General features: G+C 46.3%; 2 protein-coding genes across 11 annotated transcripts in view; both read right to left on the bottom strand.

Moving 5' to 3' along the window:
• Positions 1-2,989: 2,989 nt before the first annotated feature.
• LOC105259631 (procathepsin L-like) lies at positions 2,990-6,865 on the bottom strand. 3 transcript variants are annotated; one of them, XM_045043357.1, is made up of 8 exons: positions 6,708-6,864; positions 6,181-6,317; positions 5,764-5,886; positions 5,521-5,667; positions 5,119-5,343; positions 4,783-4,945; positions 3,784-3,901; positions 2,990-3,366 (listed from the first exon to the last, which is right to left on the bottom strand). In XM_045043357.1, the coding sequence occupies exons 2-8, from the start codon at positions 6,304-6,306 to the stop codon at positions 3,267-3,269; spliced, it is 1,002 nt and encodes a 333-aa protein (XP_044899292.1). In that variant the 5' UTR covers positions 6,307-6,317; positions 6,708-6,864; the 3' UTR covers positions 2,990-3,266. The 3 variants fall into 3 exon arrangements, 2 of the variants coding, with proteins under 2 accessions (XP_044899292.1, XP_019671412.3); XM_019815853.3 differs by lacking the exon at positions 6,181-6,317 and having other exon boundaries at positions 6,708-6,847; XR_006588994.1 differs by lacking the exon at positions 2,990-3,366 and having other exon boundaries at positions 4,783-4,991; positions 6,708-6,865.
• Positions 6,866-24,331: 17,466 nt separating this feature from the next.
• DAPK1 (death associated protein kinase 1) overlaps positions 24,332-27,499 on the bottom strand; it is a 185,693-nt gene continuing 182,525 nt past the window's right edge. For all 8 annotated transcript variants that reach the window (XM_045043702.1, XM_045043698.1, XM_023242235.2 and 5 more), the window contains one exon: positions 24,332-26,829. In XM_045043702.1, coding sequence (XP_044899637.1) covers positions 25,597-26,829 — 1,233 coding nt within the window. In that variant the 3' untranslated portion in view covers positions 24,332-25,596. The remainder of the gene's footprint in view (positions 26,830-27,499) is intronic.

Below are 27,499 nucleotides of genomic sequence, written 5' to 3'. Positions count from 1 at the left end.
GTCAGTGCAGAGGCTGAAGATGTTCTGTTGTGACACAGTCACTCATCCGAGTGCTGCCCACCAGGCGGGAAGAAATGGGGCACTCACTGGATCTCTCCCTGATGCCATGTAGTGTTGCAGATAAGACCTTGACCCCAGAAGCAAATCTGCCTCCCAACACTCTAATTTAACCTTCAAAGCCTGCCCTTTCCCCTTCCCTTTAAGTCCGTCCCTGGTTTTCCCTCCCCTGCAGGGGAAGCATCTGAACTGCAGTCACCATGTCCTATGAGCAACACCGTCCATTAGGAGTATCTCACCAAGTGGAATAAAACATTATCCACCTAGTTTGTAACACACAGCTTACTAACATACCGAATCTTTTGAGGGCACCGGTGTCCTCTTCTCTTGTGACAGGGGAAAGGCAGAAACCTAATTCTGGCTATAATTGTACCACCAGCTGCCGGGGGACACTGTGCAATAATTGACTTGTGGCCCTTTCTGTTTTGTGTGCTGTTGATCTTGGCACCTTGACTTTGGCCAGCACTTCTGCCCGGTGTGCAGGATTGAGGGGATCCCCTCTGCCTGAGCCCCTCTGGTCCTTGCACTCTGAAGACCCTAGAGGCATGGTAGCCATGGCACACTGCTGAAGCCCCCCCAGAGAACTTCCAGAAGCCTCTCTGCCCCAAGGCTGGCTTGCTCCTGGGCAGCTGAGGGAGGGCATGTCTGTGCCCCGCCCAGCGCTGCCCTCCACTGACTCCAGCTCACTGGTTCAAATGACCTTGAAGGCAGTGCTGGTAAAAAGCTGCTCAGTCCAAAGGGAGACAAACTTAGAAAACACAACCATTCTGAAAACTCCGAAGATGCACTTTGGAACTTTTCACAAGTTTAAAAAATATACGTGACTTTGAAAAGTACACAAGCTTCTAATATCTGAAGTTCACACATCAGCCAGCTCTTCCTGCTTTCCTTCACATCGGCACCTGCACATGTTCTCAGAGTCTTGGTCTGAACTCCCAGGACAGTGTGGACAGCAGGCTGAGCAAGCCTGGCATGGTGAAGCAAGATGACAGTCACAAGGAGTCTTTTCTAAGGGATGTTCAGAGACCAACTGTGGCAGACTGCATGTTCCAAAGACGGCCCCAGCCTTGTCTTCATCCCACACACCCCTCTGCTCAGTGGCCTTGGCTCTCCTCATCATGAGGTAGGGTCTCAGCCTGTCTCCGGGTCCCTGGGCCATCCCTGGTGACAGGCTCCAAATACCTGCAGGAGCAGAGTCTCACCAAGGACCAAGGTCAGGCCATAGGAGTCTGGAGCTCCTTGTGAGCGTCCTGGCACACCTGTTGTTGGGACTTGAACTCAGAGACGCCTTCAAACTGTGGGAGTCCAAGCAATGGGGAGGGCTGGGCAAGCGCTCTGGTCACCAGCCCAGGCTGAACGCCCCGCCCACACCTGCATCTAGGACATCCCACCAGTGGGCCTGCGTGGACACCAGCCATTCCCAAGCAACAGGGAGTTCCAGCTCTTGGAGAGACTTCCAGGAAGAACCATGCCCCTGAGCCCAGGTGGGAAACGGGAGAGACGATTTTTGACAAAATCGCAGAGCTGCGAGGATTCCGAGAGTGTGTTTACATTAACAGATAACCGGTCTCTCCACTGCTTCCCCAGTCGTGCCCCCCTGTCCTAAAACCCTCGTGTGGACCCAGCCTCATCTCCCCACACCCTCACCTCACTCTCTTTCCATGTTCTCTAGATACACTGTCTCTTTTCTCCGGGGTTCTGAGCCCGAGCCTCTGCTCAGACACCCCTCTTTTCTCCTGTCCCCCTGACCGGTTCCTCTGGGTTCTCATCAGACACCTCTTCCTCCTGCTGTTCGAGCTACCTCCTCCCCCTCCCAGCACCTGCTCCTCCTGGCAGTTGGGGATGTGCCCTCCACTAGGTGATGGCTGAGACCCAGCAGGTGCTGCATCAGTTCTGGTTGTTCCAATACAGTTTCCCCCTGGCAGAAGGGATTCCGCTGGGGAGTCCCCACCTCTCCTGTGACTGCCCCTGACAGCACTGTCAGGAAGCCCACAGAATTTCCCTGCACACACCACATTTGTCATTTTAGGTTAAACAGTTGGAAATGTAAGCGTCTAGGAGGGAAGTCTCATGGAGGGTCCTTCTGGCATGACAAGTGGCCCAGTCCAAACGGACTTGTCTCAAGGTGCTGGAGGTCTTGTGGGCTGAGACCTGCTGTCTTCCACCTCATGTGCTCATGACCGGTTACGGGGTCTATTAACTACAACCTTACATCTTCTCCTCATGCTTTGAGTGGGAACATGAGTCAATTAACCTGCAGAGAGAAAATGGAACTATGTGCTTCTTTAGCCAGCGAACAGTAGGCAGAATGTCTCCTTTTAATCAATTCTGGGCTTAAGTAGCTGGGTGTAAATGAGGCCTCAGATGATCACTTTGGATGTCCTCACCTGTCTGCCACCTCTGAGGCCCAGTTCTATTTTTGAAGCTGGCCTCGTGTCTGGGGTTTACCCTTAACCCTTGTGGACCCAAGATACACATTCCTACAACCCACTGTGTCCAGTTCTTCCTCATCCGCAAAGAGGTTACATGATCTTCTCTGGCATTTGGGGAAGATTCACCTGAAACTGACCGTGACATCTGTCCTGTACTTGGGTGGGTTGTAACCATTTGGGGTCAAATGACCATGATCTTTAAGGCACTATTCTACCTTGGAAATTCAATGTATGTATGTTCACTTTTCTAACATGTCAAGTTTTTCCTCATTGAAAGAACATACCTTTGTCCTTACAGATCATTGTTCATATTTTGCTCTATTCAAGTGTTGGGACGAACACAGCCAAAGGGCAGCTGCCATGACATGTGCCTATTTACAACTACAAGAACCAGACACCATCCAGCATTCTCCTAGTGGGCCACTGGCACATTCAGTTATGTCCCTAGAGCCCAGTGACATTTTTGGCTCTATAAAAATTGAGTGTATTAAAAATTTGAAGACCTTGAAATGTTTTTATTTTAAAGAGTAAAACTACACACTTCATTTTAAAACATGAAATGTTACATGCCATTAGACAAATTCCTTCAAGGCTGTTTACAACAATAATGAGAGAGTCGGGAACATTCCCAGTATAAAGTGTCACAGGATCAATTCATAACTTGGATCTTCAGCCCTTCAAGTGTCTTATCCCATACAGGAAGTTCTGGTCAGTGTTAAGATAAAATCCTCTTCTGCATACGCTGTCCCCCGTCAAGGCCTTCTTTATTGCATCGTCTCACACGGTAGGAAAGCTGGCCAAGGAGGCGATACCACAGTGGTTGTCCCGGTCTTTGGCCATCAGTATATAGCCATCTATGCCCCAGGCTTCTCCCCAGCTGAAAGAAGACAGCATTTGCTATTTTACTCACACAATCAAGCACATTTATCTTTATGAACGACAGCACCTGATACTGAGTTCTAACCCTGCACAGAATTCTATCCCTAGACCTTTAACAGACTGCAAATGGAGACACAGAAAGAAGAAACTCTTGGGGCCAGATGTATTTCAGAATTCATAAAATTCCCAGTTTAGAAACCAGTGGTACCAAAACTATATCAAGACCCTAGCAAGCTTGAGACAGTATCTTACTGTTGTTATCATTACATGAATATGTCTGTGTTTTCCCTAAGTGGGGTTCTGGGTTCCTGAGATTTTACAAGTGTGCTCAGGGTTTTGAGACCTGTACCCAAACCCTGATTCCAAAAAGGATTCCCTTTTCAGTTTTAAGGGTAAGTATTTTTGGCTTTTATACCTGTTCTTGACAATCCAATACTTTTTGTTATCCAACTCTGCTCCCTCAAAGCCATAGCCAACTATCAGAACGCCGTGGTGTAGGATTTCATGGCTGCAGTTTGAATCATAATAAATGCCTGGAAAGTAAAATTCGGTGCTGGGGTGAGGATTCCCACATGATGTGTGATAGTAACTCAGCCTATCCACTGCTGTAAGGGAGGCATTTCAAAGTTCAGTGAAATGATGTAATTCCAGATACGATTTAAAAGCCAGGACTTTTGCGGGGAGGGGTGCCTGGGTGGCTCAGTGGGTTAAACATCTGACTCTTGGTTTTGACTCAGGTTGTGATCTCACAGCTTGTGAGATCAGGCTTTGCACTGACAGTGTGGAGCCTACTTGGGATTCTCTCTCTCCCTCTGCGTCCCCCCACCCCCATTCATGTGAGCATGCACGCACGCTCTCTCTCTCTCTCTCTCTCTCTCTCTCAAAATAAATAGATAAACTTTGAAAAAAATTTAAAAATGAAAGCTAGATCTTTTTTGAGCCAGGTGAGAGACTTAGGGCCTCGTCTAACACCAGCTGAATATGAAGTGGCACAATCTGTTTTGTAAATAACAAGTCACGAGCCATAAAAGACCACTCACAGAAACCTACTTTTAGGATGTCAGCCTAAGGAAACAGCAGAGAACACAGAATTACTTGAACTAAGTTTTAATTTCAGTAGTAGAATCATTTGAATTACTTCAAAGTTCTAGTAACTCCAAAATCAGGTAGTAAATTATGTAGCCTTTTACACATATTTATGAAGTGATTAACATCATGAGGTTGTGTCTCCAGTCATTACAAATAGAAACATTAGGCACAAATATTACATGTATACAATAAACGATTGTGTTAAATCCGCACCCCCCCCCCCAAATTCTACGTGAAATTCGACATGCCAAAGAGTCAGTCTTGCTGTATGTGATGATGGTCTTTCCATTTCTCTGCCTAAATTTCTACACAGACAAATCCTTACCTTGGTCATAGAACCGGAAGGTATCCAGGCTTGCATCTATAGCAGCAGAGACGGGACCCACAATTGCCACTGACCTCATAAGTTTGTACTCCGTCTTAGGGATTGTCAAGAACCCAGTTATGTCGGCAGCAGAACTTTCTGGATTGTATTTGCAAGATTGGAGCTTTCAAAGGTAAAGGAGTAGAGACTTGATTACTACCACCTACATCCTGGGAAACATGAGATCAAGACAGTTGCAGATATAAAGGCTACAGTCTAAATTGTGAAAATTAAATATGGCATCTCTTTTTCCCTGAATGTGTTCAAGTTTATAACAAGATAAGGAGCTCCATTTACCTGTGCATGGTATGGATAGGATTCCTCTGAGTCCAGGCCGCCATTGTCCTTAACATACTGGAAGGCATTACCCATGCTGCCCCCACTGCAGCCCCCATTGCCTTCAGACCAAGCACAGTCCAGCAGGTTCTGCTCACTCAGTGAAACAAGTTTGTGAGTTTTCCCAAACATCTGTCCTTCGATGGCACCAGTTGCACTAAAAGCCCAGCCAGAAGCACACTGACCCTGAAACCCAAGTAAAAAGTTCTCAGCCTACAAAACAAATAGCAGGACTTGACAACAGAGCACACATCTCAAAGTCTTTTAAAACATAGCAAACGGCACATTCTCAGTCTACCACAGCAAGGACACTGATCCCTTTTGCCTGTACTCTTGAGAAGAACCTGCTGAATATTGTCCCACCTGATTCTTCGTGGGAGTTACGTAGCCTTTCTTTCTCCAGTTCACAGATGAGGGGATCTCAGCAAAGAGAGGTGGTTGGAACACTTTCCCCTTCTTGTGCTTCTGGATTTGAAGACCATTCATCACCTGCCTGAATTCTTCATTGGTCTTCAAGGAAAAGAAAGTAGGATGTTGACAAGTTTGAGATTACTTTGGCAAAGTACTCAGAAAAACAAAATGTTCAGCAATCCGTGCCACACTCACCATGTCACCAAAGCCATTCATTGCCATCGTGAAGCTGTGTTCCTTTTGATTGTATTCCCGATTGTGCTGTACAATCATCTTCATATTTTCCCCCCACACTGCTCTCCTCCATCCTTCTTCATTCTAGAGGGAAGATACAATCACACGTCTTTATTTCTATTTAAAACCAACTCACCTGCACCAAGTGGATGTGCTCACAGAGAGGAGGAGAAACCACAGCCAGGGATGGCCTGATGCTTCTGCGAGCTGTTCTCCAGCAACCACACAGCAGGACATGTGCCCACGTTGTGTACAGTCAAGGTGCCCCGCTTACTGCCTTGGTAAGAGCGGCCTCAAGAAGCTACTCCTTGCTATGAACTCCCACAGCACAGACTGTTCTCTGCAGGGGTCCCTCTGGACAGGTTAGATGTTACCAACCATGCCATATAGCTTCCCGTGTGTTGCCTTCCACTGGGACCATTGTTCATCTAAGCTCTGTTTGACTTGTGGAGCAGCTGATGCTATTCCCAAGCAAAGGGCAGCCAGGAAGAGAGAAGGATGCATGTTTCAAAAACCTAGGAAGGGAAAAGAAATGAGATTCTGATTAGAACAATCCATTTAAAAGGGCATCCTCCTTTCTTCTAAGGTGTTAGAGCCCTGCGGTAGGGTAAAAAGATTGCATTTATCAAATGTTTACACACAGGGCTGTGGAGGATGTGGGATGTGCGAGGGGCCTGATGCTCCACTCCCTGCCTTGGAACCTGCCCACCAGTTTTAAGGCATGTGGACAAGGGGCCATGACTCAGCGGGCTCTACAACCTGGTGTGCAGAGATCTGGCTTCAGCGTCTGGTGGGGCCAGGCCAGGGACAGTACCTCCTGGAAACCCCGAACCCCAAATCCTAAGGCTGGTGGCCAACCTCATTCCCAGGTTGGCCCTCCACTCAAGCCCAACCCTGGGCCTCACCTGTGGCAGGTGTAGCTGTGTAGGCACAGTCCCAAGTACAGGGCTGGGGGTCCACTGGGTCGCGAAGTGGGTCCAAGGCTGTCGGTTTAAGGCCCATGATTCCGCCGGATCGCCCAGTGCTGACCACCTGTCCTCAAGGTGATTGGCTCAGCCGGCCGGGGGGCGGGGCCTCTTGGCAGCGTTCCCACCTTTCCTAGGGTAGGTAGTATCTGCCCAGTGGCCCCCAGGGAGACAAGCCTGCCGAACGGGAACAAGACCCTGGAGGGAGAAGGGAGGGTACAGCTCATCCCTGGGACCCGAAGCTACTAATTACCCAGACTACAAGAGATGGGCAGGTGGTCCATGAGAAGAAGCTCACCGGGAGCCCCAGATTGATTTTCAGCATCAGCTGGGTTGTCCTTTAGTCCTAGAGTTTTGGGTTAAAGTCTCCTGGAGGGCTGAGAGCAGGATAATCTAGCCTAGTGGTTCCTATTTATTCCAAGCAAAGGTGGGGCAGGGGGAGGAATGCAGCACCCACAGAGAGACATGTTATCAATGTCTCAGAATGGGATGCCTCTGGGTTTTGGAAGAATTTGTAGTGGACTGGAAATCTCCAAAACTCAGGATATGATGGGCAAGACCTAAATCCTTGGACTGAAGGAGACAGATGAGCAGGATGTCCAGGGATGGAGTGGCAGTTTGTAATGTTCCTCTCCAGTCCCCTCACAGTTATTTTCCTTTTCCTTCTCAAAACAGATAGAAACGAGTTATTGAAAAACAAAACAAAACTGGATTAAGAGATGGAGGAAAATCAGAATATAGGAACTGCATTCACTTCCCCATTCTCTTTATGGATACTATGTTTCTCGGGGTCTAAAGTGCTTTTCTTGAGATTTAACTTTACAAGTTTAAGATAAATAGCTATTTCAAGCAAGGACGTATTTATCAGGAGACCATGAATTTGCCCTCTGATGACCGGTGTTGCTTTCTTTAGAAACAGGATTCCACACATCTAAACAGTGGGTCGGCACCTCCTCTGGACCCACTTTAGTGAGACACCCAGTGATCTTCCTCATGGGTTTTCTCCAGCACTTTTCTGCTCCAGGAGAGCAGTGGTCAAAGGGACTCTGCACATGGGCTCGGAGTCAGGGCTGGGCCAGCAGGGCCATTCTACAGCTCTCCTGGTGTGGGCCCAGGCAGGTTCTGCAACACCCTCAGCCTCAGTTTCCTCAGTGAGGACATGGGGCAATAATTAGATTTTCCTCAGAGGATTCTTGTGAAGATTAAATGAGATAATACGTGTTAGGCATGAGCATAGAGTAGGGCTAATTTAATACTGCTTCCTTGAGAGGGCTGTTGAACAGAAAGCCACAGGCCCAAAATGGTGTTGCTTAGGTTAAGGGCCCAGGTCAGGAAACCAAGACAACTGCAGGTTCAACCTCCAGCAAGGTAACCCTGAAAGAGTCAACCTGGAATTTCCTGGTCCATGCTGGGGAATTTACTGAGAGCCTTTCTGCTCCCCTTTAACAGGGCCACCTTGTCCAAACAATGCATTCCTTGCTAATACGTTCCTTTCTTCCTTTTATGCTTTTCCTTACCTTTTCAAACCTTTCTTTTGGTTTAGCTCAGGAGAGTTTCCTTCTATATGCTAGATGGGATGCTGCCTGATTCATGAATCCTCTAAGAAATCCAATTCAATTCTCAACTTTACTTGAATTTTGATTTAGTGGCAGGGACGAGATCTGGAGAAAACTTCTGGCAACATACCCAGCAAGGCGAAACAGGTGTGGTGCCCACAAGCCTTAGGTTCATGGCCTTCTCCCCCTTTCCCAGCGCTGTGGGTAAGCTCCTCCGGGTCAGAGCTCCATTCTGTTTGTCTCTATCTTTGCCTTGGAGCTCCTGATCCCACTGACCTTCCATTACAGGTCAGGCCAGCTTGAGCTGCAGATGGTTATGCCAGGAGCCCAATGGTGCTGGTGTGTTTGCCAGGACTTCCACTGAGCTGACAGAAGGGTCGCCCTGAGGCAACCCCTGCCTTTCATGCCACATTCCTCAGCAAGAGGTTCCCAAGGGAATGGGTGGTGGTGCTCATAGGGCCTTCCTAGTGACCAGACACAGTGCTGCTGATAAATGAAGGTGCATGTTTGTTTGCCTTGTTTTGTGTAAATAAAGGCTATTGCTAACAGCCGGATCTTGGAGGTTAAAATGCCACAAAAATTGATTGACATGAGTTCAGCATTTAAAGGCTGTTAGAGGGCCCACCACCTCAAGAAGTCTCCTGTGATAGGATAAATCAGCCATGAAACATGGGCACTAGGTCACCCACCAGCATCAAGAAAATTTTCATGCCACTAGATACCCTGTGAAACACCACACAGTCCCCAACCCTGTGGTACCTCCCTTTTAGGTATTAGTTTGGCTCCTAGAAACCCAAAGGCTTAGCTAACTGGATATATAAAGAATCAACTGCAATCCTTTCTGGCACACTTGCTTATTTAAGTCTAAGAATTGTAATCCCAGATGGTAAACATATCTAGAAAGATGGAAAAGAATAATTAGAAAATAACCTAGAATTACACTGGCCATTACAGGAAACAATCCAGTTAGACAGGACTGTTTTTTCAAGGAGTGTACATGAAAGTCAGGGGTTCCAATCTAAATAAACAGAATGGGGGGCCTACTTTAATACGTATGCAGAAGACTCCAAAAGCCTTCAGTATTCCAAAATAGTTGCATTGAAAGATTCATTACAAAAGGCTACTGAACAATTAGAAACATGAGAGGTGCTTAAGACCGAAGACTATAAGACTGACTTATGTCCTCCACCTCCTCAACCCTCCTTTCCCTGAGCACTCCATCTGGTACTTCCCTGTCCCAGGTGCCTTTCGAGACACTCACCTTTGTCCAGGAACACCACCTGAGGTTATAGGTGATCCTCCTGAGATGCCTTTCATCCTTGGTTAAGGACTGAACCGAGGCCCACAGTAAAACATTTCGTAAACCTGGGCAGGGTTCCCGAGAGTTTGTTTGAGTTTGTTGAGTTTGTTTCATTTTTAAATCAATTCCTCCTGAGCCTATATGAGAAAGGGAAATAAACACTCACATTATCCCTTCCTTTCCAAGTCCAGACCCATTGGATATGGATCTTTTTTTTCCTGGGAAAAACCATTTTCTTCTTGTCCCTCTGGTTCGTGGCTCGGCCTTCCACTTCCTTGGCTCTGTCTTCAATGATCTTTGGGGGAGGCTCCAGAGCTTGTAAAAGTAGTACCATGCTGTTTACACTGTCTAAAGATGCTGTGTGAGACCCTGGGCTTGTTTAGCACTGTCAGAAATCTTTACTGTTTGTCCCGGCTAAAATCAGACAAGAATTTTTTTTTTAATTTTAATAACTCCATAATAAAAAATTTGACCAAATTAAAAGCTGATGATCAGAGCCTGATAGACTTTTTTTGGCCGGGGGGGGGAGGGTGCAGGGCGGGGGGGAGGCGTGCAGCTTCTCTGTTAAGCAAACCATCCAGAGGAAAAGAAGACTTCCTCATAGGGATGGATGTGTTAGCCCTTTATTATTATTTAGGCAACAAGCCAATTCTTTCAGAAGCTAAAAACAGCTGTCCTTGTTTTATGAATCTAGTCTTTACTGGACCAGAAGTCTGGTTCCAAAAACACTTCAGAGAACTCCAATCCTTTTTGTCAATCTTCAAACCTCCCTTATTTATCTCAAAAGGCTTATAAGTATTGTAAACGTTCTGCCCTACAGAGATGAAAAGTCCTTCTAGAAAGTGCTTGCATTTTCCCCCTGTGCCTTCAAAATATAAACACTCAGTGTTCTGCCGGTCTTCTCCAGGAATTTCTTATCTGGTCCATCTCTTCACAGTGCAGATTCCAGGGAGATCGTTGTTACCACGCAGACATGGCGAGCAAGGCCAGAAAACCCGACTTGCCAACGACAAATACAATTCTTAAGGGTCTTCTCTACAAATATTAAAAAGAAAACAGGCTTTAGCCATCTAGACCAATAACCTTAACTTATTCCATTGAACAGAAAAAATAAAAGTAGATACACCCTTTACAACTGGTAAATTTCATGGCAGTTAATTTTACAACAGAATCTAGAAGGTCTGCAATCTGTGTTATAAATGCTTCTATATTCGGATGGCATTGCTAAAATTACTTTGTGAAGACCTCTATTTAGTTGGTTTGAAGGCAAGTGACAGTAAGCACTGGGCATTCTAAAACTCTAAGATGTAGAAACTAACCCAAGTGCTTTTCAAGTTCACATGATTTAAGAAATTATTTGATATTAAAGCTACTTTAAGGTTGGTGGTTTAATTAACCCAAACTTGATTCAGGAAAAACTTGACCTCCCTGTCACGTTCCTGCCTTAGCAGAAATAGGGCATTAACAGTCCTTCTACCTGAGAAACTAACCTGCACAACTCAAAGAACTTAAAAACAGAGGAAATTCTTTCTCCTGCTGAATAACAAAATCAGCCAAGTAAATTTGGAGATCTAAGTGGCTTTCTGAAATGCTTCACGAATCAGGCAAGACCACACTGAGCAGGTAGAAGTGTGCTCCCAGGAGTGGTACAAAATGGAAGGTTTTTATAGAAGAAGGGGGTGGCCAGAGAGTTATTAGCCATGGAAAAGCATTGTTCCTGGCAATGCCTCTTTCTAGGGGACAAAGCAGGCTGTCTTATCAAGCTACTTCCCCTTCTTGGGGGGGACAGAGATGGCCCAAGTGGCAGACTCATTGGACCAGACAGTAAACTCCCTGCCGACAGGTTACAACTACACTCCTGGGGAGGTTGAAACTGCAGTTAGTTTCTGTGTTAAGCACCAGATTGGGAACCCAGTCGACAAAATTTGGGGCCTTTTTTTTTTTAACATTCCCGAATAAATAATAGTTTCCCCTAATCTTTTTGATAACATAAAACCTTAAAAGGTTTGCTACTTTAAATAATGAGTTAAGTTAAATTCATTAAAAATCTAGATCATTCCCAAATAACACAAAACACTAGGACATTAATTACTAAACATAGGTTTATCTACTATTGGCTTCTTGTTGCAGAGAAATTACAAATATTTGCATATGTTCATGTTACATTAAAGACATTTAAAAAGGCATATGCCTCTAGAAATGTTTAAATACATTCCTAAGTTTGCAAATTAAAAAATGCTCTGATGACAGATTGATCACCATGGCTTGCTACCTAGTTTTCACCAGAAGTCTAGGTTTCTAAAGTTAAAAAATATAATTGAGATAAGTAATTAAAACTACTAAAAATGATAAGAGAAATATCTTCGTATGTCAGGAGAATGAGATAAGTTTTCAGAGAAAAAAAGGACATAAGAAATAGAGATACATTTTGCTATTAAGAAAAGGAAAGTAGGACACCTGGGTGGCTCAGTCATTAAGTGTCTGACCTCTGTTCAGGTCATGATCTCACGGTCTGTGTGTTCAATCCCCGTATTGGGCTCCGGGCTGACAGCTCAGAGCCTGGAGCCTGTTTCAAATTCTGTCTCCCTCTCTCTCTGCCCCTCCCCTGCTTATGCTCTGTCTTTCTCTCTCTCTCTCTCTCTCTCTCTCTCTAAAATAAACATTAAATTTTTTTTAAATTTAATTAGCTTGTCTAAGTTTCATAAAGATCTGTGATCCTATTCCAATAAGTGCTTGATAGCCTCTTTTACACAGAAATATTCCCAAAGATTTGTTACACTACATAGGCTGATTACATATACTAATAATACTAAGCCTTTAGGTTGTATCTGTAAGATTGTGTCACTTGTAGCTAAATTTAATTCTGCTTCCGCAAAAATAGCCCCTCATTGCCAGACATTGTCCTACTGTCCTGGTGACATGCACACAGTCAGCTTTTGAAAAAAAAAAAAAACCTTAACCCGGACAAATAACAGTGGTGAATTCAATAAACAGGGCTGTGGAGAGTCCAACACAGCAGCTCGGTTCTTCTGGGCTCCCTGACAAACCTCCTTTTTCAGGTGTTTCCCCCAGATGACTCAAATTAGAAGCAGACAATGGTGTAGACTCTTCCGTAAAATTGTAACACTTGCAACAGGACTTGATTGAACTGCCACTTAGGACGGGTGATCATAGGTTCTTGTTATTGTACACTCATTTCCAGATGGGTTAGAGCCTGTCCTTGTCACAGGGCTGATGCTTTCACAGTGACCAACCAAGTTAAAATGTTTCCCACTTGGGGTGCACTTCCTTCTCTCTCCAGTGAGCAAGGCCCTCGACAAACCCTCACCGGACAAACCCTAGGAGTTAACAAGAACCTTACAAACGTCTTGGGATCCTGTTAGCACACACCTTCTGCGGACCCTTGCTGTCTCGGGCTGGGGGCCAGCTGCTGTCAGTCTCATGTCTGATGCTCACGCCTGTCATCAACAGGATAAAGAAGACTTCTTGCATTTGAACTCAAAGGAACCTGGCGGCCACTGTCAGAGCAGGTGATGGGGTATTGTAAACCTCATCAGAGGAAGACAGGCTTCCTGTCTGTAAAGGGGACCTTACTGAGGGCTCCCCACACTGATGCTGCTGCAGAACTCAAGGATGCTGAGGCATCGAAGTCAGATCCCCGGGGAAGAGAAGGAGTGACACGGAGGGTCCACCGCTTCCTCCCAGGACGGTGGGCTAACACTTCACACTTTCACTGACCATAAGCAAGCTTTCTCTCCTGAGTCTCCTTTCCTCTGCTCTGGCACTGATTGGCCTTGAAGGATGGGGCCCTCTTCGTGTGTCTCCCAGACCATGGCTAAAGGAAGGTAGGTGACCTCTTTTATTTCAGGCTAGGGAAGAATCTAACTGCCCCCTAACTTTGCACAGGCAAAATAAGACATCTCATTGGTCAACTCCCCTGAATTCTCATTGTTTAGTTAGAAAGGACCTACCAGGAGTCTTTCCCCAAGATTCACGCCTTTGGGCAGGCATATCCGCATTTCCCGGGTTAGGGACCAATGTAAGAGGCTGTGATCAAAAACTTCTCCTTGGGGCGCCTGGGTGGCTCAGTCGGTTGAGTGTCCGACTTCAGCTCAGGTCATGATCTCACAGTTCGTGGGTTTGAGCCCCGCATCAGGCTCTGTGCTGACCGCTTGCTCAGAGCCTGGGGACTGCTTCAGATTCTGTGTCTCCTACTCTCTCTGCCCCTCCCCCGTTCACGCTTTGTCTCACTCTGTTTCTCAAAAATAAATGTAAAAAAAAAAATTAAAAAAAAACTTCTCCTTAATTTTAATATTATTACAAAATCTGCTGCTGAAGCTATAGCGGGAAAAGAGAAGGAAAAACTCTTCTCTACCCTTGAGGTCTTCAGGCTGGACTAAGAATTACATTTCTAGGAGACAAATCAATAGAAGAAAAAACCCCGAAGTTTTATTACCTGCACTCAGAAGCCTAATTATAAAATAGGGAACTAAATAAAGGACTTAGACAGGCAGTTTTTATATTTTCAGATAGAGAGACAATGAATCTATGAGGAATTGACTAGACAAAGAAAGCTTAACTTTGGGAGCTTCAATTAGTAAGGAATTCTGAACAGAATTTGGGCGGGGTGAGAAATTAGGAAAAAGTAACAGGGTGTGGATACAGTCTTCTGAGCTCTGAATGCCCCTGTCTCTGGTGACGACAATATCTCTATCTCCTGGTGCAGGGAGGGCACCTGCCACAGGGAGAGTCCTTCCGTGCTCTCAGGGGACCAGGGGAGGCCCCGAGTGGCCTTCTGCACAGGCTGTCTCTTGAGTAACTTTTAGTCATCATAATCAATATGCCAAAGTGGCACATTTTAGGGCCGCCTGCCCTGGGCTCCTTTAACCCTACATCCAAACACAATCATATTGGAGGTTAGATCTTTAACAATGAATTTTGGGTGGTACAGAATTCATGGCAGAGAACACAAATTTATACGGGTGAAAAGTGCATCTTTCTTTTATCAAGCACTGACTGAAAATTAGCATTCCCTTCAAGTGTGTTTGTCACCAACAGACTGAGGTAGTATTTGTAGTACCCACGACTTTGTGATCATGAGAAATCACATAACTTACAAAATCCACATAACTTACAAAATTATCAATGCTTTTCAGTACTTCCAAGTTACAGCACTTAGAAGATCCTCTACTGGAGGCACTCATATTCTCATGTTCCCTATTTCATTTTTATATTTTGATAAATACATTTCAATGCCCAATCGCCTTATAGACTTAAGTATTTTATGGCAGACACCTAAAAGCATTGTTGTGAGACAAGATCCATGGGCATCATCACCTTGCCAGAATGCCAGAGCCGAGAGGCTCCTATTAGAGGGAAAACTCTACATTCAGGTTGTTGGATTTGGGGTCACACTCTGCTGGTTACCAGTTATCAGGATCACCCAGGATTGTCTCAGATGTAAGGTGTGGAAAGATAAGCTGACATTTACCATGAGTTCCATTGAAAACAAAAGAGTTTAGTGACCACGGCCTCTAAATTCAAACTTGCAGGGCATTATACTTGGTGGTCAATACAGCACGATCATGGTCAAGAATTCTGCAACTATTTGAAGGAGTATGAAGCCTTCAAGTTTAGGGCAAATTTGACCTAACTTCAGATAGAATTATTACCAATCCTTTTTTTTTCTCCCTAGAACTACACTCTATGGCATTCTTTTTTGTTTTTGTTTTTGTTTTTGTTTTTGTTTTTGTTTTTTAATGTTTATTTCTGAGAGAGAGAGAGAGAGAGAGAGAGAGAGAAAGGGAATGGGAGACACAGAATCTGAAGCAGGCTTCAGGCTCTGAGCTGTCAGTGCAAAGCCCGGCGTGGGGCTCGAACCCTCAAACCATGAGATCATGACCTGAGCCAAAGTCGGCCTCCTATCTGACTGAGCCACCCAGGTACCCCTATGGCATTCTTTTACAGAGATTCAGAGAAATTTGTTCTGAAATAGACAAGTAATTACTTTCTAGTTTGTACATTAAAGGTTACAAAGATTTCCCTCTTGAACAGATATTTATCAAAAGAAGATGGAAAAGTGGTCAATAAGCACCATCAAACTACCCAATATCACTAGTTATTAGAGAAATACAAACTAAAACCACATTGACATCCCTACTACAACTACTAAGATAGCTAAAATTAAGAGGACTAACAAGACCAAACGTTGCTGAGGGTAGAGTAAAACTGGAATTCTTTTACATTGCTAGTGGGAATTAACAATGGTGCAAAGCTGGATGAAGAGTCAAGGACTAAGGTGACCTTGGAGACTGTCAACCAAACCAGCTTCCAATCCTCGTGGCTTTCTGCCATGCTTTTCTTTGCTTAGTCGGCCCCCAAATGTGCTCAATGCACTGAAATAGGTCACCTGTGGGCAGAAGGTTGGCAAAATGCAATGCTGAGTCCAGGCTTCGCCTTGGTGAACTTTGCTCATCAGTGATCCATCTGGGAAGCCAGTGGTCTTCCCCTTCTTCTCTTTCATGTTCTCAGAACAATAATAACAAAGTCAAAAACGACTCTCTCAAGTTCTAGTGGGTTCACTCTCCAACTGGTCCTGGGAAACTGGACTTGCTAGTAAACATGAGAGAATAGTTACTTTAAAATTTCAGTGGGTTGAAAAAAATTTCAGTGGGTTGAATGCCAGTGTCATATGAATGCCATCTTCCCCCCCACCTCCAGGAACTGAGGGCAGTCTACACAGCACAGAAGTGTTTGCAGGGGGCAGACAGGAAATACGCTGCTGCAGGGAAGATGTACAGCCCGCTGCACCCCTACTTGCTCAGAGCTCATGATCTAGACAGGTGGGGCAGGCACAGGGTCCTGGCTGGCTGGTCACACTCACAGGACTGCACCAGGGAGCTGGACCCCAGGTGGTCAGCACTGCCCTTCTGAGACCACCCACGGCCATCATGCCCAACTTGTTCCTTGTTCTTTTTCCAGGAGGGGGTGAGACACTCACCTGCTCACTGGGAAGCAACCTTGATTTCTCTTTATCCTAGTAACACATACATAATAAAAGTGACCCCTTTAACCATTTTCATTTAGTGCAGTCACATTATTATGCAAATGTCACCACGATCCATCTCCAGAACATTCCTCATTTCAAACTGCACTCTGTCCCCATGAAATACTAACTCCCCACTCACTTTCCTCCCAGCCCCTCAGTTTCAACTGTGATGAAGATAATATTTTGGAAGGTTTATTTATGTTCATTTTTATTTATTTTCTTAGATGTAACCTGCCCGTGATTCAACCAGAAGCATCCATTGCCTAGGGAAGGATTAGGAGTAGTAAAGAAGAAATGTAAATAAAAGTCAAATGTTCCAACTTTAGCTTCCAAAACCAGATTTTGAGCTCCTGTCTTTCAATAAAAAGCCAGGCTTTATAGAGAGAGACAGACTGTTCTAAATGCCAGAAGCTCCTATCTTTGGTGGGTACCTAGGATATACTGGCTCATGCTTAGTTTGTCTTCCACTGTTCATCTTTAGATGAAAGAAGTCAGCAAACAGCATCATTACTGTGTTAAATGTTTACTTGGCTGGGGTGCCTGGGTACTTCAGTTGGTTGAGCATCAGACCCTAGATTTCTGCTCTAGTCATGATCTCATGGTTCCTGAGTTCGAGTCCCGTGTCAGGCTCTGAGCTGACAGCATGGAGCCTCCTTGGGATTCTGTGTCTCCTTCTCTCTCTGCACCTCCCTTCTCATGCTCTCTCCCTAAGTAGATAAAAAAATACACAAAACAAAAGACAAACAACAAATCCAGGTGTCTATGTGATCTGGAAGGAAAGATAGGGATGGGAAGTTCAGGCGGGAATATGAGCACTCTTATGAATTAAAACCTGCTCTTCCCATTCTCCATCCTCGAGTCTATGGAATAGAGACACACTGACCTTTGTGTTTCATGACAGGGCTGTGGTCTGACATGTGCATGACTCCAGGTTTCCTGCTAACACTGAGATCTGTGAGAGGGTTTCAAGAGCAGCCAGAATCACTGGTCTTCCCAAAGTGAGGCCCGCCTGCGAACACAGGGTGAGTTTTATAGTGTCAGGGGATGGGATCCACGTGGCCACGAAATATTTCATGGGCAGGGGCCTGTGGGGCTTTCTCTGCATTTCTATATACAACACAGAACAAACGCTTAGGGACAAATAATACAATAAAAAGCTTTAGAGCCCCAACTGCCCACAATGATCTCTGATCACTAATGACGACCACTGGATGATATCCTTAAGATTAAATTATTCAGGGGTGCCTGGGTGGCTCAGTCAGTTGAGCATCTGACTTTGGTTCAGGTCATGATCTCATGGTTCATGAGTTAGAGCTCTGTGTCAGGCTCTGTGCTGACAGCTCAGAGCCTGGAACCTGCTTCAGATTCTCTGTCTCCCTCTCTCTCTCTCTGCCCCTCCCCTGTTCATGCTCTGTCTCTCTCTGAAAAACAAATAAACATTTAAAAAATTAAAAAAAAAGATTAAATCATTCAAAGGAGAGAAATATCCATTATTTTAAGACTCTAACATTCTGCATTTAAAAAATTTATTCTTTTTTTTTATGGCACTACAATGTTTTAGAAGTGTTTTTTGTACTTTGATGGTGACAACAGTAGGCAGCTATGCTGTTTCTAAGTGGTCTTACTTTGGAAAATAGTTTCAGCCCCCCATGTTCTTCATGAAATCCGACTATTCCATGAAATTTGCAAAGCATGGGAACCACTGACACACAGTAGGGCTGATCAGCATTCAGGAGTCAGGAAATGAGGCTCATCTTCATTGGAAAACGGTTTCAGGCTCTAGATTTTGGATGCAGAGAGTGGTAACATTTATTTCTTATTTTTAGGACAGAATTCTTACCAAAATGGTGAAGGAAACCTAATCAAGCCTGAAGTCTATCATTTCCTGTTCATGGGGGATAATTTAATGTAACCAGGAAAAAGCAATTAGATAAAGCCACAAATCTGAACATTCTACAAGATAACCAGTTTTGCATGTTCGTCCTGGGGCTGGGTATGCTCTACATGGAGGGGTCTTTAACGGCATCCCCACTATTACAGCCCCCTGTTGTCTGATAAGGCCCCCCAGTGCTTTCCCAATGGGAGGGCGGGCAGGGCTCAGCCGGACAGCAGGCTCCCAGGCGCAGAGAGGTCAGGAGGCTGGAGAAGTGGGGACCTTGGCCGGGTGGCAAGGGAGCCTCACACAGAGAAGAGCCCAGAACACTAGTGAGGCTGCGTCTCCAGCGAGGGGAGCCTTCAGAGGATCTCAGCCCCTGAAACCAGACAGAGAAGGACGTGGACCCCCATAGACTGGCTAATAGTATTGTCAGTTAAATGAGCATTCAAATGAGTCAGCAGGTGAGAACTCCATGTGGCAGAAAACCCTGCAGCTTAGATATGAAAAAAACCCCAAACATGACGGAAGTTCCTGGGATTTGAAACCAATCCTAAAAATGTGTGTGGCATTACCAAGAATGAGTTTAAAGCCAAAAGTTCTAAACCATCAATAACTGTAACTACATTCTTAACTAACATATTTTGTCTTTCATGATGGGGGAATGATTGAGCTTTCTTCCCATTCTGTTCAGAGTGATATTGTAAAAGCTCTTATATGTACCAAAAAAATGAGGTAAGAAAGTATCGTAAGTTGTATCAACACTTAATTAATGAAATAATGTTTTCTGGGGGAAGGAAAACCAGCAGAGAGAACACGAATGCACTTTTTTTACTCAACAATCAATCCTTTTCTCTAGGATTTTAAGCAGGTGACTAAAGCCTCCCCCCTCCAAAGTTTCATGTCCAATCCAAAATACAGGGGAAAAATGTGCATAAAGATGTTCACTCCAGCTTTATGTGTAATAGAGAAATGACTGAAATATTCATGATGGGGACAGGTTAAGTCAACAGGGATATGACAACACTACTGGTGTCACGCAGGCATTAAAACTGTACTTTCTGAAGAGTTTCCCGTGTGAGGACTGGTCACAGAATCACAGATTCACAGGAATCGCTCTTGGGTGACTGGCCTTCCCTTCTTAGAAGACAGAAAGATTATCTTCCGCACCAGCTGCCGTGTAACCCGAGGACTCTGCAGGACCCCGTGGGGCTCACACAGGGGCGGGGATGGCGGGGAGTTGGGGGGCAGAAGACAGTCCTCACCCTGCTCTGTGAGTCTCCCTAACTGTGGAGGAACAGGCACTCGTGGATGAATCGGTGAGGGTCATGGCTCTTGGCCAGGAGAACAGGTCACCAGAGCCAGAGAATCCTGTATCTCATGAAACACAGACACAAATATACACACACTTAAACACAACACACACATACACACATTTATAGACAAATGCACATGTATGCATACACACTTTCATGCTACACATATATACATGCACAGTCATCACACACACACTCAACACACACACACACACACACACACACACACACACTACATTACCATACAAATACTTAGCACAGAAGAATAATGGATCCCCAGGTGTGGGCAGATGTCCTGGCACTTAGTCTGAATTGTTAGTAATTGATGGCACAATTTTGCCTAAATCACTAAACCCTCTGTTTCTAGATCTTAAATGTGAGGTTGAAGCAGACCATCTGTAAGTCTCTTCCAGTTGTAAAACTGATTTCAGAGGGATAAGACACATCATCCACCAAAAGCTGACCTCAGTCCCCTCTGTGCCCCTGACAGGAGTCCCGCAGGCTGGAGTCACAGCCTTGGGCAAAGCCAGGCTCACCAACATCAGCCCCAAGAGGGAAGGGCCATCTCAGGGGAACCTCTGCTGTAGAAACTTGTGCAACTTCTTTCCTGCCCCTCCTCCCCACGCCCACACTCTTCACCCTTTTGGAGCAAAGACTTGGCCCTGTGAGCAATAGTCATGACCAGTAAGCATCTGAGGCTAGGGTTCTGGGAGATTAGCAGCTGTCCCCTGGGCCATTTCTCGCTCTTGCCACACACATTTCCAGAGGTGCCCATGAGAGGGGACTGACCACTCCTTAAAACCCCTTCCAGGGGCTCCTCCCTGGCCATCCCTCCTCCAGGGTGTTCAGAGGGGAATTGCGCTCCCGTCCTTGTCCTGGCTCATGTCTGGAAGCTGCTGAGTCCCCAGCCTGAGGGGGTTGTGGCTCCAGCCTCTCAGCAGCATGCAACTTTTGGTTGCAAAGCTAAAGTCTGCTCTGACCCTCAGGTGGCCAGCCAAAGCACAGGTACAATCCTTGAAAGTAGCCCCCAGAGCCAACTTTTCAGGCACTGTTGACTTGAGCCTGGTGACCCCCCTGGGTGACCAGGCACACGGGCGAACCTGTCTCTGTGCCCTCTTGTGAGCCTGGGGCTGGCACTCACGATACCTGCTCAGCCATGGTCTGGAGACAATGAGTGTGATAACCGAGCACCTAATAAACAGTTTGGCTCAGTTAAGTCCCCAAGAATCCAGAGTCCGGACAAGACTATGGTGCCATCCCACATATGGATTCAAACTGGAAAAAAAAAATTGAAAAACAAAATAGAAAAGTGGCCAAATCAAATTCTTACCTTTTTCCTATAATAAGCACTTTAAAGATTTTTTTTTGAAATAACAAATACCAAATTCTTCCAAACAGCAATCTATCATTTCTTCTATCCCCCCACTCCACCGCACTTTAGAGCCCTGTCTTCTGGACGCACTAAACACAGTAGGTAATCACGCGTGTTCCTCTGTAAGCTTAACTGTTAGGGAATATCGTTAGGTTTCAGCTTCATGTTTTTAAATCTCCTTTTCTTAAAATTGTGGTAAGAGAGACAGAACATAAAATCACTCACTTTTTTTTATTTTATATATGAAATTTATTGTCAAATTGGTTTCCATACAACACCCAGTGCTCATCCCAAAAGGTGCCCTCTTCAATACCCATCACCCACCCTCTCCTCCCTCCCACCCCCCATCAACCCTCAGTTTGTTCTCAGTTTTTAACAGTCTCTTATGCTTTGACTCTACCCTATGACCCAGCAATAGCACTGCTAGGAAAATCACTCACTTTAACGATACCTCCCTGCAGCGTGCAGGGGTGGTGACTATACGCACAGCATCCGTCTCCAGAACAGTTTTCACCTTGGAAAACTGGAAATACATTCGACTCGTCAGGAAGACATTCCATTTCCAGGCTCAGCTCTCCTGATTCCCTGTGGGTTTTATAGCCTGGCTGCCATCTAGGGGCTGTTTATGCAGGAACAGCCAGGCTGGCCCTTCATCTTGGAGGGGCTTTTCCAGGGTCACACCATGACCAAGGGCAGGCCACCCCAAAATGTGCCACTTTGGTGTATTGGTTACAATAAATAAAAGTTACACAAGAGACAGCCTGTACAAGAAGGGCACTCAGGGCCTCCCCGTGCCCCTGAGAACGGGAAAGAACTCTGGCTGTGAGAGACACCCTCCCTGTGCCAGGAAATAGAGATATTCTCGTCACCAGAGCCCAGAAGGCTGTATCCACAACCCTGCTACTTTTTCCCAGATCTCAACCAGCCCAAATTCCGTCCAGAATTCCTTACTAATTGAAGCTCCCGGAGTCAGCTTTTCCTGATTCTGTCAGTTCCTCACAGATCCACTCTCTCTCTCAAAAGTAAAAAAAAGTAGAGAAGTAGAAAAACTGCACCTCGGTCATTTCCGTAGGTCCCGGTCTCACGATTGGGCCTCAGTGTGCACATAATTGAACTTTGGTTTTCTCTCTTGTTAATCTGTCTGGTGTAAATTTAATTCTTAGTCCACCCTGGTGAACTTGAGGGTGGAGAAGAATTTTTCCTTCCCGTCAAGGGTTCAGTAAGACCAGGGTAGTCTCAGGACACTAGGGGGAGCCGATCAGTTTCGACATTTCAGTGAATCCTGTAGTTGTAATGATACCCCTTTCTGCAAACTGTCCGCCAGAATTCCCACCCACAGTTCTGATTCGTTTTGTGAAAAGTGGGGAATCCAGGTTTCTGAACAAATCAGAGCCACAAAAGCCTGTCACCACTCCATAAAAGCTTGGGGTCCCTGGGAAGCTCCTGTCCATAAGGAGACCTCAGGCACCGCAGGGCAGCCCAAGGTGGACTTTGTACCAACAGGCAGCACAGCACAGAGAACACGTTCCCTGTGCATCTCACATCCACGCTCAGAGCAATGGTTCCATGAGAGGCTTTTCTTTCTGGCCCTCATGCAGGGGGTGGAGCCGGCTACCCACAATGGGACTTCACCAGAGAGTTCCAGTCTCACCAGAATTCATGTCCCTGAAGACCCCAAAAGTCCCCAGGAATGCCGGCCATCACCTAATCCTAGGATGTGGCACTGAGCTCAGTCGCCCATAATCTCTTCAGATCTGGGTCGTAATGATTCTTACTATGGCTTCAACATTTCCGGAGCCCAGGTGGCCCAGATCCTTAAGAACACTGGCACCTGCATAAAACAAGAGTATAAAGATTTGCAGCACTTTGTGTTTTAATGTTTATTTATTTTTGAGAGGGAGAGAGCACGAGTGGGGGAGGGACAAAGAGAGAGGGGGACAGAGGATCCAAAGCGAGATTCAAACTCACGAACTGCGAGATCATGACCTGAGCCAATGTTGAATGCTCAACTGACTGAGCCCCCCAGGTGCCCCAGTACTTTGTTTTTATTTGTCCAGCATCCTGCCTCTGCCTATTTCTCCTATTAACACAACTCCCTTCTCGGGGAGAATGGCTACTTTCCTCACCTTGACCCAGGGTCCCCGAGGCCAGGCCCTTGCAGAATTCCACCTCCCTTCCCTCCGTGTTTTGTGTAGGGCTGCTCTGGGACCCAAGGTTGCCCCAGTCACATCTTTCTCTGAGATTTTACATACAGGTGATACCAGAGACTTACTCTGTGCCTGGGGGTTTCAGTGGCCTGGTGTCATGTCACTCCCCTGTGACACTCTTTGAAGCAGGAGAGAGTGAAGTGGCCACTCAGGACAGAGGTGACACAGGATAAACGCGTCTACTTTTGTAAGGTGACCACAGCTTCGATCTCAGTGCCATCCTTTTCAGGCGGGTCTATGTAGCTTTTAGTTTTATTTCATTCATTTATTTTCCTAATGTAACTAGACCGTGTTTATTGTGGACAGTTTGGAAAAATGGAAATGAGCCCCACAGAGAAAATCATTACCGTTTTAATCTTTTTCCTTCCAAACGTTTTTCTTTGTCAATGTATTTTTAAAAAGTCTTGAGGTTTTACTAAATGCAGGTTTTGTCACTGAGTGCTTCCATGCAGGTCAAAGCTGGCATTTCCAATACATGGCCTGGGCCACGGGCTCTGTCCGGAAGGACAGAAGATACGCGTCTTTGGCAGTAGGTTTATCTCTTACTCCTGTGGGTTGGTCCCCGCACCTCTATACAGACAGAGAAAGCTCCCCATAGGCCCGGGGCAGCACTCAAGGACTCCAGTGGTGTTGGGTCACCCAAGGACAACGGAAGGGACTCCCTTTTTCAAGTGACAACAGTGTGAAAACCATCTGGGCTCCTCCTGCTTCCCCCTACCATCCCCAACTTTAGTACTAATGGCCCCCCAATGAGCCAGGTGTTTCCATACGGGAGTTTGGGTTAACTGACTTTCTGGACTTCAGTTTGGTTTGCCCCGCCATGTGGGGTTTTGGCGACTGAAGAAAAAACAGAGAAAAAGGATTCCTTTTGAATTAAAGACCAACAATCAAATGCAACAAGCAATAGTTTATTTATATTTTTAAAAAAAGAAAAGAAAAAAAAAGAGAACAGAAAAGAAAAACCAACATCTTTTTACTACATTGTATAGATTAAGTAAAAATACCTGTATTCATATATATGTATATACATAATGCATATATATATATATATATACACACATATACACACATGTAATGTAACATTAAAATTACACGCTTCTCAGGACAGAAGAATTAGGACGTGTTCCCTCACTACAACCTAAAACTCCATCACTACTTAAAATCACCGCAGGAAATCTTGCTTCCTCGCCTTCTTTGTCGGACTTCACAGACAGGAAGTCATCGAACCAGGATCTACATGTGAAAACCATCTGCTCCGCGCAAATGACAGCAGACTGCCACCGAGCAGGAGTCAGGGGTCTGCTGAGTCCTCCCGCAGACCTTCCTTTCCTGCAGCTGTGTCACCTTCTACCTGAGATGAGCGGGAATGATCAGCGGACACTCTGCCGGTTCCGCGTGGACGCGCAACGTTGACGTTTACCCAAGAGCAGCAAGGACGTGTCTTACCATGAAAACAACACTGTGTGTGAAATCACTCTAGAAGAGGATTCCTTCCTCCCCTTTCCGTGTGAAATGAAACACAAAAATTACTGGAAAATCCACAACTCAGGGGGGAGCACCTCAGGCGGTGATCAGCAGACAGCAGGGGACAGAGAGGGAGCATTCCCTGGATGGTCTCAGGCACAGCCTCTTCTGCAAAGGCCTCACATGTTGTCTGTTTGTCAGTCAGACAGTGGGATTCCACACATGGGAGTCTGTCCTACAAATATCAAAGGGATAAGACGAGGACATGGTCTGACAAGGAAAAGACTATAAGAAACACATTTGGGATACATGTGCTTTTTTTTTTTTTTAGGACAATTCATACAGTAGTTAAAAAAATTTCATTGAAAAGTTAGGAATTCCAGTAAAATTATCAGTAAGAAGCAAGGTGCTGGCGGATGAGAGATGATCTAGGACACAGGGAGGAGGGATACTGGCTTCTCAATTGGCCAAAGGACAGGCTGTGGTCTGCTCTGTAACTACAAAGACCATTCACACACAGTGGAATGTGTGGGAGGAGGGAGGTAGTGGCAGAGAAACTGGTGAAGCAGGAGGGAGGGCGGGGACCTTCAGGGTGTGGGCACAGGGAGGGATGCCGGAATTTCTGCCGGGACTATGGGCTGCATCCCCCTGCTCTGCAGTCCGAAGACACCCTGCCCAAGCCAAAGGCTGCCCTCACCGGGACACGACGGAGCTGATGGAATTATAAGATGTGCCACTGTTACAGCTGGAGTCATAGGCCTCCTGGCCATTGCCATCGAGGTTGATTTTGAACACTGAGGACGCCTTCAGTAGAAAGTCTGCTGCATCCCGACGCCCCAGCTCCCGCAGTTTGGACATGAGGATGCCGACCGTGCTCTCAGGGTAGGAGGCCCATTCCCGGAGCAGAGCGTGGACCGGGCTTGGGAGGAACTCCTTGGAAGCCCCGTTATTGGTGTTGTACTTTGCCACAAGGTCGGGGAGACCCAAGTTCATGGCCAGAAGGCACCAGTCCTTCCCCATGGGGTCGGGCGGGTCCAGCAGACGACACAGTTTCCTCCGGGTCAGGAGGTTCAGATCTGATGCATGGATGTCCATCCCTAGGCTGGCCTGTGAGTACACGTCGTGACACCCAAAGCACATGATGCTGCTGAAGCTTTCCTTGTACCCGCCCATGGTGTTAGTCAGCGAGGTCTCCTTCAAGGTCTGCGCCCGGAAGAAGTCCCGTGGCTGGTAGATCATGACGGGCTCATGGTGCTCCCTCAGCTGCTGGGGGCTCAGGTAATGCTTCACTGTCAGCAACCCTGGGAGAGTGGTGGCCATGACGTTCTCCATGGTGCTGCACACAGAGTCCAGGAGGAGGCAGCACTTTATCTTTTCCGTCTCCAGCCCTCGCACCTGCACCTCAATGCCCTGGCCGTGGTTGACCAGGAGCACCAGCAGCTCGGCCCCGCGATTGGCAATCTTGCAGCCATTCACCCAAAGGCGGATGTCCGCATCTCCCTCGGTGCTCTGCTGGTGGATCCACCGACAGAGGTTCACCTGGACCTTGTGAAAGATGCCACATGGGAAGGGGGTGAGGTGTTCCACGGGGACGATACGCACGCCCCCGTAGACCCTCCCCTCATCCTCCTCATCTGTCCAGGAGCGGTGGAGGTTGTCAGTCTTGATGAGGGCAGGGATGTCCACCATGGTCCCGCTGCTCAGGTCCCGGGCACAAATGTCCATGGCATCTAGGATCTGCAGCAGCTCCTCCACATCGCTGTCAGGCACCAGGCGCTGAACGTCCTCCACAGTGTAGCGGCCCCGGTAATGGTGCAGGGCCCGTGGGGTCTCCACGGACAGCAGCTTCCCCAGGACATTGGTGCAGAGCCAGCGGGGGTCCAGGAGTAACACGTCCTGGACCGTTTCACTCTGCATGATGTTGATCTGCCAGAAGGGACAACAGGAGGTCACACACGGGAACACAGAGGGCCAGAGGCACCAGCTGTTCAGAGCACTGAAGGAGGCGAGCAATGATAAAATCTGTGCACATGTTGCAAAAAACGACCCAGGGCATTCATGGATCTCAGAAATCAAACACTGAGCCAAAACGCCAGCTTGAGAAGGTCAGAAGAGAGATTCTGAAAGGACTACCTTTGACTTTTTAAAAAAAGGTCAAGGTAATAAATTCAAAGACAAAAAAGAGAGAGAGATGGCAGGTAAATGCAATGAGTAAATTTTGACGGGGCTCTACATCCCGAAATACACGAATAAAAGCAGTTACAAGAGAAATTATTGGGACAAGTGGCAAACACTGGAGAGCGAACTATACATTCAATAACAAGGTCACATCTATGTGCTTCTGGGATGTGATCATTGTATGGTTATCCTCAGCACTCCATCTTGTTCACGTCCACTCGCTGACGCCCTCGGCTACGTGTTCCCGGGGCTCTTGGAGACTGATATACATACCTTAGACATGCCCGCCACCGCCAGGAGGGTGAGAAGCTGGCTTTGCCCCGCCCCAACCCCGGTAGATTTGTTAAAGATAACAAAGTCTCTCCCTTTCCTGACACACAGGTGGAGCCAGGAGATCTAATTCGATGTTAGAGGTCAG

The sequence above is a fragment of the Felis catus genome, chromosome D4 (assembly GCF_018350175.1).
Source record: "Felis catus isolate Fca126 chromosome D4, F.catus_Fca126_mat1.0, whole genome shotgun sequence".
NCBI lineage: Eukaryota > Metazoa > Chordata > Mammalia > Carnivora > Felidae > Felis > Felis catus.
Note: the sequence above shows the minus strand (reverse complement) of the source record. Positions and strands in the feature narration are given on the sequence as shown.